This window comes from Triturus cristatus, chromosome 10 (assembly GCF_964204655.1).
Source record: "Triturus cristatus chromosome 10, aTriCri1.1, whole genome shotgun sequence".
Classification (NCBI taxonomy): Eukaryota; Metazoa; Chordata; class Amphibia; order Caudata; family Salamandridae; genus Triturus; species Triturus cristatus.
In genome coordinates this window covers 880,298,724-880,311,774 of record NC_140593.1, presented here as the reverse complement: position 1 = coordinate 880,311,774, position 13,051 = coordinate 880,298,724, and the positions used below count along the sequence as shown (strand labels likewise).

At 40.3% G+C, this 13,051-nt stretch overlaps 1 protein-coding gene across 6 annotated transcripts in view; it reads left to right on the top strand.

Annotated features, from left to right (window-relative positions):
• The window catches only part of NBEAL2 (neurobeachin like 2), a 737,578-nt gene that overhangs the window by 617,857 nt on the left and 106,670 nt on the right, over positions 1 to 13,051 (top strand). For all 6 annotated transcript variants that reach the window (XM_085628557.1, XM_085628556.1, XM_085628554.1 and 3 more), the window contains 3 exons: positions 2,016 to 2,173; positions 3,206 to 3,339; positions 11,880 to 11,987. In XM_085628557.1, coding sequence (XP_085484683.1) covers positions 2,016 to 2,173; positions 3,206 to 3,339; positions 11,880 to 11,987 — 400 coding nt within the window. The remainder of the gene's footprint in view (positions 1 to 2,015; positions 2,174 to 3,205; positions 3,340 to 11,879; positions 11,988 to 13,051) is intronic.

Below are 13,051 nucleotides of genomic sequence, written 5' to 3'. Positions count from 1 at the left end.
ATCTCGGATGCTCAACCTAAAAACATATGGCATCACACACTACGTTACGGAAACATATGTGGGTAGCTACTGCCACCTGCAGGCTAAAAGTTGAACAGTATCTGCTGGTCGGTCACTTCTGGCTTTTATTAAACTATTATATGCCAGTAGGAGGGGTATTTTCTTATTACAGGTACTTTATGGTGTCATAAGCTCTCTATAACGTGCTATCACCGATGACAAAGTTACCTAGGTGTTCAATTGTGCTATATTTTATGATTTGTGAAATGTGTGTACTGAATGTGGCCACGTAATGCAACTAGTCAGAACATAATGACTTAAAAGTACACAGCTCTGCTTCTTCCTTCAGGGATTAGAACAGTTACAGATTTGCCATTGGGTAGTTTACTCAATTAATGAGTGTGGCTGGTTGTGAAATATTACTTTTACCTTTGTATGTGTGATCTTTTCTTTCCGCGTAATACGGCTACTTTTGCATTTTATATGTTACTGTTCGTTTTTGTTTTTTTAAATGTTGGTTCTGCCTGTGGCACTGTGCCTGTTGTTTTTTTTTTACTTGGATTTTTTTTGTTTTATTGCACACAGCTGGGACCATATTGGTATTTTGTGTGGGTATATAATATTGGTACTAACCTATGTGGGTTCCATCCCTCTGTTACCACTACAGATGTCTCTTGATCTTACTATTGTATTTCCTTCTTTTTTTGCTGTATTGTTCAGCTGTATTGTTCAACTTGTTCATCTTGTTTCCATTCTTGTTTTTCTTGTTCTTCCTCATTGTCTTGTTCTTGTCTTTTTTCTTTTTATACTTTTTTGGTCTTTGCCTTGTTATTTTGATATGTTTCTCATCTTATTCTTGTGCTGCCATTTCTTATTTTATTTGTTGCTAATCTTCTTGTTCGTGTTCTCTTTGTTCTGCATCTTTGCCACAGGCTTGCAGCTGTAAGTAAATTAGTTACAATACCTCAAAAGTATTGATTGTATGCACTCCAGAGGGGTGAAATATTTAGGTGACACTTAAGGATTCTCTTGTGACTGGCAGTTTGCTTGGAGATCTCCACAGAAGGTGCTAAAGCAAATGGGAATTTATTCTAATGTTCCCTGTCTACTTCTCTTGCACTACATTTAGAATACAATCCCAAAAAGAGGGAAAGATATATTATTTGCCTTTGTTAGTCACACAGTTCCTTAGTTTCACAGATAAGGCAAAAGCCCATTAATTCACAAGGGATTCAGAGTAGGTTGCTGGGCCATGTCTTTTCCATTGTGCTGATGCACACATAAGCAAACATATAACAGCCCCTGGATCCCTAGCTGAGATGACGTCTCATTCCATGTAGTACTTTGAAAAAGCTCCCTCCAATGTTGTGGTTTGACCCGCTGGGACCATCTGTAACATTCTTGTGTCTTAGCACCAATTCTTATACAATCTGAGATACAGAACCACTGCTCCCCAGCCTGTGTGTTTCTTCTGTTAACTGCACCATTGGATGTCCTGTTATTGACATGGTAACTTGTCCGGACATGGTAAGTACACAAATCCTCCTACTCTGATCTCAGTTACCGTCTGCTATTCAAAGTCCACTTTTTCAGGCATTTGCTACATTCAAGAATGGATACTCTTGTGGAAATGAAGAGTTCATTTGAAATAATATAACTTAAGAGTAGCCTTGTCCTAACAATGAATTGTGCATTTAGAATGTAACACACTGTAGAAATGTGTGTTTGTATTCCGTTGGCATGAGTTAGTCAGGGCATTGTTTTCCCTTTGGGTACTTGAATAGTGCAGCGCTTACATTGTATGGATTCTGCTTGCAAAAGCTCTGGGTGTTAATTATTGTACAGGTATTCTAGGTTTCTGCGAATAGTTTCATTTTGGGGTGTATCCTAAAGGCTTTGAAGTTGCATTGCTTGAAGAGGTCTACTGTACCCACAGAGTTGTTGAAAGCATACAGTTCTGCTTTGTTTGTTCATTTGTGCTCTCATATTGTATTGTTTGCTTCTTTCTTTGCCAGGCATGAACCCAAAGAGCAGAGCCAGAAGGAGAAGCTTGTGATCTCCGAAGACTGCGAGATGATCACCATCGTGGCTGTGATCCCAGGTCGGCTGGAGATCACCACTCAGCATGTGTACTTCTATGACTGCAGTGTGGAGAAAGAGGAAACTGAGGAAGGTAACCCTGCTTTCCTCATTGCTGAGAACCTTTTTGTGATGGTTGGTTTGTTTTCTGCATAGTCTCCTTGCTTTTGAGATTTCTCCACCAATTTAGTTTCTGGTGGATTGGCTTGTAGGCGACACGTGGTCCCGTAGAGAATCAAGGCTACCCTTTTTGTTGGGGTCTTAGGTCTGGGAGCTGCAGTGTCTCAGATCTCTACTGCAGCACATCACAGCCATCAAACATCCTGACTTGAGATCAATATGGGTGAGCCTGACTGGCTGCTTTCAAGAGAGTTTGAAATTAGAGGGTTTTGGAGACTGCTGAGAAAAAGAAATGTGATCAATATTCAGAACAGTGAAATGTGTTGAACTGTCATAGACTAAAATATTTGTTAAACTAACTTTTAGGTAACACAGCTAGGGGCAGGATGATACTTTGAAAAGGGTCACCTGGGAAGGCAGTTGCCTGAAACATGCTGATTTATTTTCACAATTTTGGGGAACGGAGGTAGCCAGCTTATCCCGAGGACTGAATCCATTCTGCAGCCAGGTGGAAGACCAGACACTTTTTTATTATTTTTGAAAAACATTTTGCTTCTGTATTTGTTTCTCTCAAATGGCAGAGGTGGTGGATGTATTCTATGTGCAGCTTTATTTGTAAATTCATAGCATATCCTGTTCAAGGCTTTGCCATTCACCTGCAGATCTCTCGCTGCAGGGAAGAACAAATTGTGTAGGCTGTGGCTTGTTCTGCCACTCCGCAGTTGTCTAATTCACTTCATAGCTTCAGATACTTGTGGAAGGCTTCAAACCTAGACATCTGTTTGTAGCCTCTATTTGTGCCATCCACCTACCAATACAATGATGTTTTTCTGCAGGGCATTAAAGCTCTAGGCGACTTGACTCCAGAAAACAGATTCCCATATTCCTCACTCATAGGCGGTGCTCATTGAAGATGCATCATCCACACAGTACCGAGCAGGTTATAATCTTTAATGCAGTCCAAAGCAACTGTTCACCTTTTTTTTCTCTTATCTTCACCATCCAGGAATCGGCTATGATTTCAAACGGCCATTGTCCCAGCTACGAGAGGTCCATCTGCGTAGGTACAACCTCAGGAGATCGGCACTAGAGTTCTTCTTCATCGACCAGGCAAATTACTTCATGAACTTCAAGAAAATGGTGTGTACTTCTCTTCTGAGAGGCGTGGATGATGGTTTATTCACAATTGCCTGGGCATTATAGCAGTGTGTTGGCCGCATTATAATCGGTAGACTAGCTGACAGGGTTGTAACCCTGAACGTCTGATAGGGCTGCGACAATGTCAGCCATGTGCTAGATTAACCGGTCTCCCCTGTTACCCTTGTAAAAAAACGTTGTCACACAAAACATTGGTCTCAACCTTGCACCTATATTATGCCTGCTTGCAAAAGCAGGATGAAAAAATTTAATTTGTGATTGGAACATGAATTGCGGCCATTTTTAAATTAAAGGCTGCATGCATACTTTGGCCCCGAATGACAAAGCTTTACTGACGCTTGGATGTTATGCCAGGAAACAGCTGTGAGTTCTCCATGCAAACCTCAGGAAAGAGTGACAAAATCCAACATTGTGTAGTCTCTGAATGTGAAGATTGTGGAAGTGCTGCACTAATAGGTAAAGTGTGCACAGTTTTCCACATTCAGAGGAGAATTTGAACTTTTCGAGCTCTACTCTCATAGGGGATGCAATGTAGAATTTCAGATTGGGGCCTACTGCCACTAATAGGGCTTGACCTTTCCACTACTCCAGTTGTATTTGTTTCTGCTCCAATTTAGTTTTCTGAAGAAACTGCAAAGTAACATGCATCACTCCACAAAACACCTTCATAAATAAATGCATTCATATATAGATTGCCCTTACAATTGATTGGAAACATGTAAGACAAGGCAAATGCAATGAACACCCAGTAAGTAATAATTGGATGACTACCCAAAAGCATTTGCAATGACTTTTCTAAGTTTATGCACACTTTAATTCACTGATGGGAACCACTTATATTTTGGTGCCCAGGCCTATTTTGTGTGCCAGTCGGACTCTGAACAAGTTCCCAAATAAGGAATCTCCTTTCTTCACCAACTTTGAAAATTGAGGCTTTTCACATATTTTCTCACACTTTCTTCATCACCTCCATCTGGCTCATTCCAGTGTAATTTCAGATAGCTAAAAGAGTGATCCGTGTTTGCAAATTGAGGCAGTTTTTTAAAGTCAAATACAGGCTTGAAAGATGTTTTGCAGAGTATGCAAGACTGCATGGATTTGAGCTTCCTGCAGAAATTGTAGGTAATATCAAGGAAATCAGCAGTACAAATAGGCCAATTAGACCATAAAACAGACCATAAAACAGAAAAAAATAGCCCCTAAACTAACCTGTCACACCAGCCCTTCTGGCATTGCCCGGTTCCCCATAGGCTAGTCCGACCCTGAGCTTGTTTTTCACATAGTGACAAAGACAAACATGATATTTTTAAAATCCAGCTGCACTTGCAAATTCTCCACTACGCGAACACTCTACAGATGAGGGTTATAGATTTAAGCCGGTTCATGGAGTGGTGTGCACCAGGGCTTTTGTGTTGTACTTCATATCCATTTTTTACGGCACTGATTTACCCAGAATCACACAGTTGTGGTTAAGTGCAAAAGCATACATTGGGATCTAGATTTCTATGTTCCAAATCCATATATTACCAAGCTGAAGTGCTGGAATTTGATGTGAACAAATGCATCTGCTGATCAGATTAGTGCATCAAGGGAGCAGTTATAAATCTCTGCAGTGGGCTGGTGGAATATGTCATGCATCCGCAGATTTACAGCTGTCTTTGTGAATCAGACCTGCAGAGAGGAAGTTCTTATTTTTATTTATGCTCAAGAAGCTTCAGGAGCATGAAATGGGGTAATTCAAAATGTTCAGTAGCCTAAAATCTGGGGATATGATTGGATGAAAGAGGTCAAATTACCACACATGTTAAGGCCCAACAGTGCTCGGCTAACTCCCTGGTTTGGGCATTTTGCAAATTGTACAGGTCATTGAAGTGCCCTGATTTAAGAGCATTTTTTAAGGTTGCCAACAGTAAGCTAATACTATCAGTACCATATGGAGCACTGGTCTTCAAAAATCGGCTGGTCAACTGGCTGGAGAGAGTCCAAATCAATTGCTTTAAAAAATCTTTTTCCTACCGGAATGCGCCACACAGGCCCAAGTCAGAGTGGAGTTAACTTGACAAGACAGCATCTGCTACTGAATGCAAAGTTTCTATCATATTGCTTGAAATAAAAAAGGGTCATGGCCGGGACTTTATAACATTTCCTTGGCTGGCAGAAACACAGGAGAATTCCTCATGGTCACAGTACTTGGACAGTTCGTTGAATAATTTAGAAGCCCCTGCTATACGGTGCGCCAATCTCCCACTGAAACAGGCATCAAAACTCCTTTTAAAGCAAGCAAAAATTATCTTGGCAGATCTCAACAGCAAGGCTCTGAAAGAGAAATTGCATAGCAGTTGACCTGCTAACTTATATACTCCGGGGATCTGTCAGTGTACTTGTCTCAGCCCATTTGTTTCAAGGCCTGAAGAAACAGCTGATGAGATTAGGATGTCGGCTGATCCTCTTGAAAGCATATTGGCAGGAGGTGCAGTGACATGGACAAACAGTGCAGACCCTCTCACATGCGAAAATAATCTTATTCATGTAGTTTGCATATTGAAAATGTTATTACCACATAGAAAGCTCTGGCTATGCCCTACGTTTAGGACACTGAATATAAGTGCCTGCTATGAGGCAATTGAATGCTGCTTAAAGGGGGAATCCACCTAGTTGTCCACCAGTTTCTTGAAATTTCTAAAAGTATCCATTTCAGCCCTTTTGGCTGCCCCGAAATAACATGTCCTTTAGTAGTACCAAAACGCCTTGTGGTTTCGGTTTCCTGTGACAACGGTTGACAAAGTGAAAATGGAGAAAGACCATAAGCATTTATTTCACTGATGCAGCAGTCAGGCTGCCCCACTTACTAGCCCCGGGATATAGGGTTTGCATTTATAGCACTTTAAACAGTACCTTAGAGTACCTTCATTTGTACATTAACTAGTACTCTAATCAGCAGCCCAAAAAGCATCCACCCTTTCCAGTTGCTGCTGAGTGTAGTTCATGACTAACAGAAGTATTTCCTGAAAACCGCCTGGCACAATGGTCTTCCTCCACTTTAAGGTTGGTTCAGCAAGGTTTCTTGCTAAACCTGCAGTTGATTTTAGATATGATTTTGTCCATGGTTTTCAGCATGAAGGTATAGACCCATGCTGGCTCTGGCTAACACTCGAACTAAGCCTTAATTATAATGTCTCTTTTATAACTTTATAAACGTGTATAGATACGTTCCATCTTTTTGTCATACGTCCATGTCCTCTTATTCAAAATAGATTAACACTGGTGTTAGTCCTACATCTGCAATATAAACATCCTTTGATTGATTATTGCAATGTCTTTTAATGATGGTTCAATTTTACGTCAGGCGACCAGAACAACTTCAGATCCATCTCCAACCTTCCTTTCCTGGCTAAAATACTTGAGAAATGCGATTTCTTGACTCACCACAATGAGTTGGGTGAGGTGGGAGACGATTGTTGGAGTCAATCAGACTTTGAGATAGGATGCAGCATGGAAACAGCCCTACTGAACATAGCTGATGAAATACACAAGTAGCTGGACGCTGGTCTAGGAGGATGAGTTGGCAGCATCTATCAATGAGCGGCCTTTGAAACAGTCAATCACAAGCTGTTTCTAGAATCCTTCCAAAGACTGATCACAGTTGACGGCCTGGTCCTTAAATGGTTCACCTCTTATTTCCATAACTGCTCCCAACTAATAAAAATCAACAACTCTACCTCAGAAACATCCACCATAACCAGGGGTGTCCACCAAGGCTCAGTACTCTCAGCTACATAGGCCTGGGCACCCCATCAGTCGTCCGCATCAGTGCATTGGATAGCTAAAAGAATGATCCATGTTTGCAAATTGAGGCAGTTTTTAATGTCTAATACAGGCTTCAAAGGTGTTTTGCAGAGTATGAAAGGCTGCATGGGTTTGACATTCCTGCAGGCATTGTATGTAATATCAAGGACATCAACAGTAAAAAACAGGCCATGAAGATCATAAAACAGACCTACAAACAGCAACAAAAATGGCCCACAAACCGACATGTCACACCAGCCCTTCTGGCATTGCCTGGTTCCCCATAGGCTAGTCCAACCCGGAACTTGTTTTTCACATAGTGACAAAGAGAAACATGATATTTTTAAAATTCAGTTGCATGTGCAAATTCTCCACAACGCGAACACTCTACAGATGAGTGTTATAGATTTAAGCCTGTTCATGGAGTGGTGTGCACCAGGGCTTTTGTGTTGCACTTCATATCCATATTTTACGGCACAGATTTACCCAGAATCACACATTTGTGGTTAAGTGCAAAAGCATAGATCGGGATCTAGATCTCTATGTTCCAAGTCCATACATTACCGAGCTGAAGTACTGGAATTTGATGTGAACGTGTGCATCTGCTGATAAGATTGGTGCATCAGAGAGCAGTTGTAAATCTCTGCAGCGACCTCAGAAACATTCACCATAACCAGGGGTGTCCCCCAAGGCCCAGTCCTCTCAGCTACACTCTGCTTGTTTGAGTATGGTGGTGAGGGGTTCCATGTATATATTGCAAACATTCTCTACCACCTCCATGCGGACAACACTCCGATCTACCTAGAAATATCCTCACTAGAAGACGTACAATGATTTAACTCCACTCTCATTAAAGTCCAAAACTGGCTCTCACACAACCAACTAAGCTCAACCAAGATAAGACGGAAATCCTACTCCTATCCAACAATGGACTGACCACCCAGGCCCGAGAGTTGATAAACTGACATTTTCCAAATCCATCACCTCCTTGGGGATCTCCCTTAGCTAAGTTTTGTATGTGTTAGCTTATGCTCAAGCTTGGGTTAAGAGTGCACTCTACAACCTAAAATTCCTACAAAAAATTAAACCCTTACTTCACCTGAATGATCTAAAAACCGCCACACAAGCAATGGTACAGTCTGGATTGGACTACGGAAATGCCACCCTCACTGGCGCTGCAAAATTATACCTAGCCTCCTTTAAGAGCCAAACTTAATGTAGCAGCAAGAATGGTCTCTGGAGCTAAAAGACACAATCACATCTGCCTCTCCCTGAAAAATCTTAAATGGCTCCCAATCGAAGCCTTTTCTGCTTCAAAATGGCCTACCTCATCCACAAATTTCTCCACACGGGAAACTAGCTTACCTAATGCCCAAACTCTATAAGGTGGGCCATACAAGAAATCTTAGAAGCACCAACTCTCTGCTTCTCATCCCACCAAAAAAACACAAACAAAAAGCCCTCACGTGCTCCCTTTCGGGCAATGCACCCAAAATCAGGAACGCCGTGCTAGAATATCAGGACTAACCCCTCATTTATGAGCTTCAAAAGACTATTAAAAAGTCTTCTCCTCAACCAACATTTCAACCCCTCAAGCTCCAACACCTAGCCCACCACTGGACTCTTTCTCTAATATTACTGGTTTTCCCCTCCACGAACAGCTGTAACCCATTCCTTAATCGAGTGTGCATTTTATAATCAATGCACTCCAATCACTGGCTTGTCTATTGTTTGTGTCTCTGTCTTTGTTCAGTAAAGCACTCTAATACCATTGGGTCTTGCCAACACTATATACAACTCTTAAAATAAAATAAAATATACTTGTTATGATTTGGTAATTTTGTAATCAAAAGTTATATTGTTCTGTAGCAGCATGAGGGACTTCAGTACTGTGACCCTGTAATCAAAGAACACTGCACAGTTGGACCATCATGAATCCTAGTTGTAACTGATTTGCGGCAGGCTATTGTAATAGTTTTAGAAAATGTTTAACTTTATAAGAATGTTTGGTATTGTAGTAATTTTTATTGTAAAATGTCTTAACATTTGACTGTTTCATTATATCACTTCCTCTACTCCCTAAACTCTAGAATAGATTATATTGAGTTCCATAGCGAATAATAATTCAATAGGAAAGTTCAAGTTTTTGTGAGTTAAAGTTGTTTCATGGTCTTTCTTGTTCAGGTATTTGGTGACGGGAATGTATGTAGGAAAGGGATGAGAGCTCAGGGTTGTCTTCTGTGACAGCCTGGTCCAGAGTTCCACCATTGTGCTACTGAGAGAGCCTATTACATTTTACAACAAGAAGGTCTTTTTTGAAGGGCCACTTCATGTAGCAAGTCTAAAGGATTTGTCTGATCTTTTTGTAAAGAATTATCTAGTGTTAGAACAGTGAAAGCACTGCCTCTGTCACTATTAGTTCAAGGTAGAAACATATATCATAGTTGATGAAATCCTATTCCAGTATTTTTAAAGTTCATGACAAAAGATCATGTGTCCCCTTCTTGACATTGCCAACAAGGATCTCTTTCTAGAAAGCTTCCTTTGGTGTCCCACAAACCCAGAGTATCCTGTGTACAAAGAAGTAAGTGGACTGAGTCGCAGACGCTGATTTGGAGCATTTGCTTACTCTGTTCCAAACTTGGTAGGAGGATTCTTCAGCGATACTGATATTAAATATGAGATGGAAGAGGAAGGCTCATGAGAACTGGTAGCCTCTGGGAGAGAAATACCTGATGAAAAGTAGAAGAAAGGCTAAGAGAGGAGATAAACACGAGATATAGAAGAATAGTGGGATTGTGCTTGATAGAATGAGCAAGAGAGCAAAGGATGGCAGATAGAGAGAGAGAAACTTTTTATGAAAGAGTAAAAGAATAAACAGCAGATGGAGTGCAGGTGGTGTTGGGGAAGCTCAAGGTTCAGCAGCAAATATGGAATAAGAAGAATAAAGTTAAGAAAAAGAAGGAAGACAGGAAAGAGAACATGAACATCCGTAAACGTTAACAATAGAGAGAAAAAAAGGGGAGAGGAAGCAGTATAATGGGTAAAATGGGGAAACAGGGTTCCCAAGTAGAAACTTAGACGACAAAAGCAAATGGGGAGAAAGGGAGACGGGTGACAAGAGGGAGTGAGACTGAAGATGAATCAGTAAAAGAGTAACATAATCAGAGAGGAAATAATGAACAAAAGCAAACAAGTGACTATAATTCCAGATCGATTCACTGTCAAAGAGTGTTTAATGAAATGCGTGCATCAGTGTTAAGAAAAACATTAGCTCCATCTGTAGATAAAAATATTATGGTCGCCAATATCAACTGCAAAGGAATAAACTGCAACAGAACAAAAATGGAAAGACTGCAACCAATGAAAGAAACAAATTTGACTTTGTTAGATCAGTACATTCCTATTCATCCAACAGCAGCCCGACATCTTGAAACAAATGCACAGAAAGTTAAGCAGTGTCTGTACTTCAGCATCATTTTATGGGAGACTTTGCATTTGGGAATGTACCAATGGAAGACATACATATAAAACTAATGTCGTTTGCTTTTACTCTTTTTAATGCTTAGTCTGTCAGAGAAATGACAGACAACCTGTAGTCATCATTCAGTCTAACTGTGCTAGGCAACATTGGTATGCTTAAAAAAGTTTCAATCTCAAAGTATTATGGATTGAGACTTGATGCACAGCAGTGGATGCACTGTTGGAAGTGTTCGAAAATGTGAAGTGTAGTCACTTCCTGTTCAGTACCCCACTTCTCTATGACCAACACAGTAGTTTTTCTCTAATTGCACTAGTTCAATTATCCTAAAATGAATGGGTCATTATTAATGCTTTATGTATCTGTCTTAGACCTTAATAATATTGATAAATTAAGCCGGTGTCTTTTCCAAAGAAAGACCTCTGAATCAGAGCAAGAAAGAGAACCTTAATATTCTTCCTAAACAGTAGTACACCCAAGGTCACAGAATGGACACAGATTCAGGCAGGTATAAGCCAGGAAAGAGCAGCTAAGTGTGGGATAAGCTGCAAGAGGCTATCAGACAAAGCAGTCAGATGTCCAAGCCTTAAATCTTCTGACCTGCTAGATAATATAGATCCCCAGAGATTGGATATGTTTCTGTGGTTATTCATCTATTTCAGGTAGTTTAAAAAATCACCAACTAGAAATCAGGCAAACAAATGGATAGGGATTGACCAAAAACCCAGAGAGTCAAATTTGGAAAATTACCTTTGAAACCACAGCAATTAATCTCATAATGCACCAATGTACGTAGTAAATGTCAGGCATGGTTACATTTTTTTTAAAAAAAATATCTATTTTACAGGTTGCATCTGGATGTTGTAGCCATTACTTTTGTGCTGTTGTCAAGTTGTCCAGCAGGATCAGGATGTTGACATTTAATCCAGGAGTCTTTAAAAGTGAAGTGTTTCCTTGGGATTATACCCCACATTTTCAACATCAAGATGGAGCCCACCAAGCTGGCAGGATACCTCAGTTAGTTGGAGTTCACCACTGAGACAGGCGGCGATCTGCAGATCACAAGTAGGAATTCTGGCAAGGCTGGTTCAGGCTTCTGTCCTGCCAGGGGTAAAAATCAATGAGTAATAGTTGCAAATGTTCTTTAAACATCTTGGAAACTGCAGGTGTCTGGTTGGAAGTGATATATAAAAACAGGGTTATAATAATATCAGGCATCAAGTGTTAATATTGTTTCTCTTTGGTATCTTTAAAGGTTAGAAACAAAGTCTACTCCAGGATCCTTGGTCTTCAGCCACAGAATCAGTTTTATTTTGGGAGCCGGTCTCCACAGGAGCTGCTGAAAGCATCGGGTCTTACACAGGTATTTCTCTTTGATCATCTTTTTTCAAGCAGTCGTGAGGGATCCTGTTGTAGTTACAATACCACCCATTGGATCGATTCATGAATTTTGCAAACCTCACATATCTATCTTTGCTTTACAACCAGAGCCACAGAGTTGGATGATTTGTATATATCTTGTATTAACCCATCAATTAATTAAAGTCAGGTGTGTGATCTGGGTGGAGTTCCAAGCAGATATTTATGCTGCTAAGATGTAATTCATCAAACTAGTGAGAGCCAAAAACCGTCTCCTGTCCTAGGACCTGCAGAGTCGGAGCTAATGTATACAGCTGAGTAGGACCCAGTAATTTACTGCTGTCTTGAAATACGGTTGCCATATCAAAAGGAAAACACTAGCATAATTGGGTTTTCCTTTCAATGGCTTATTTCATTGAATGAGTTTCTTTGAAGCTTGCTACTGGCAGAAAGTTGTCAACATAACACTATATAAAAGGAACCCATCTCTACACAGGTGGAGCCAGACTAATGTCCCTGGGAAATCCAGCCCCCTCGTCTACAGCTGTCTTTTATCCCCACGTTTGAATTGATAGAGAGATCTGATTGGATTGGATTGGAGCTGGGATCCTTTTTGCCCTTGCGCACCCTCACAGGCAAAATTGAAATAGTGTCACCTTTCTTATACCAGTTAACCTAGGCAAATCCTTCGTCTCTACTTCAAAGTTGTGGCTGAATTTAAGAGATATTTAAGACCTGGATCAATGGAAAGGTTTGCCCAAACTTAATACAATAAAATAATTGTAAATTCACTTTACTTCTGTTCTGAATGACTTACACAAATAAGAGGCATCTCTGTATTCATGGGAACCTGGGTAATATTAGTAGAGATGCATACATTTTGTGTTTTTAAATGCACACATAAGAACCACTGACATTATATTGAATAGGAATACAATGCATTCTGACATAAACTGACTAATCAAGTGTGTACATTCAGTGAAAAAATGACTGCCCATAACTATGTAAATGATCAATGGCTACAATGTTTTTAATACCATAATCAAGGAGGAAAGAATGAATCACTTT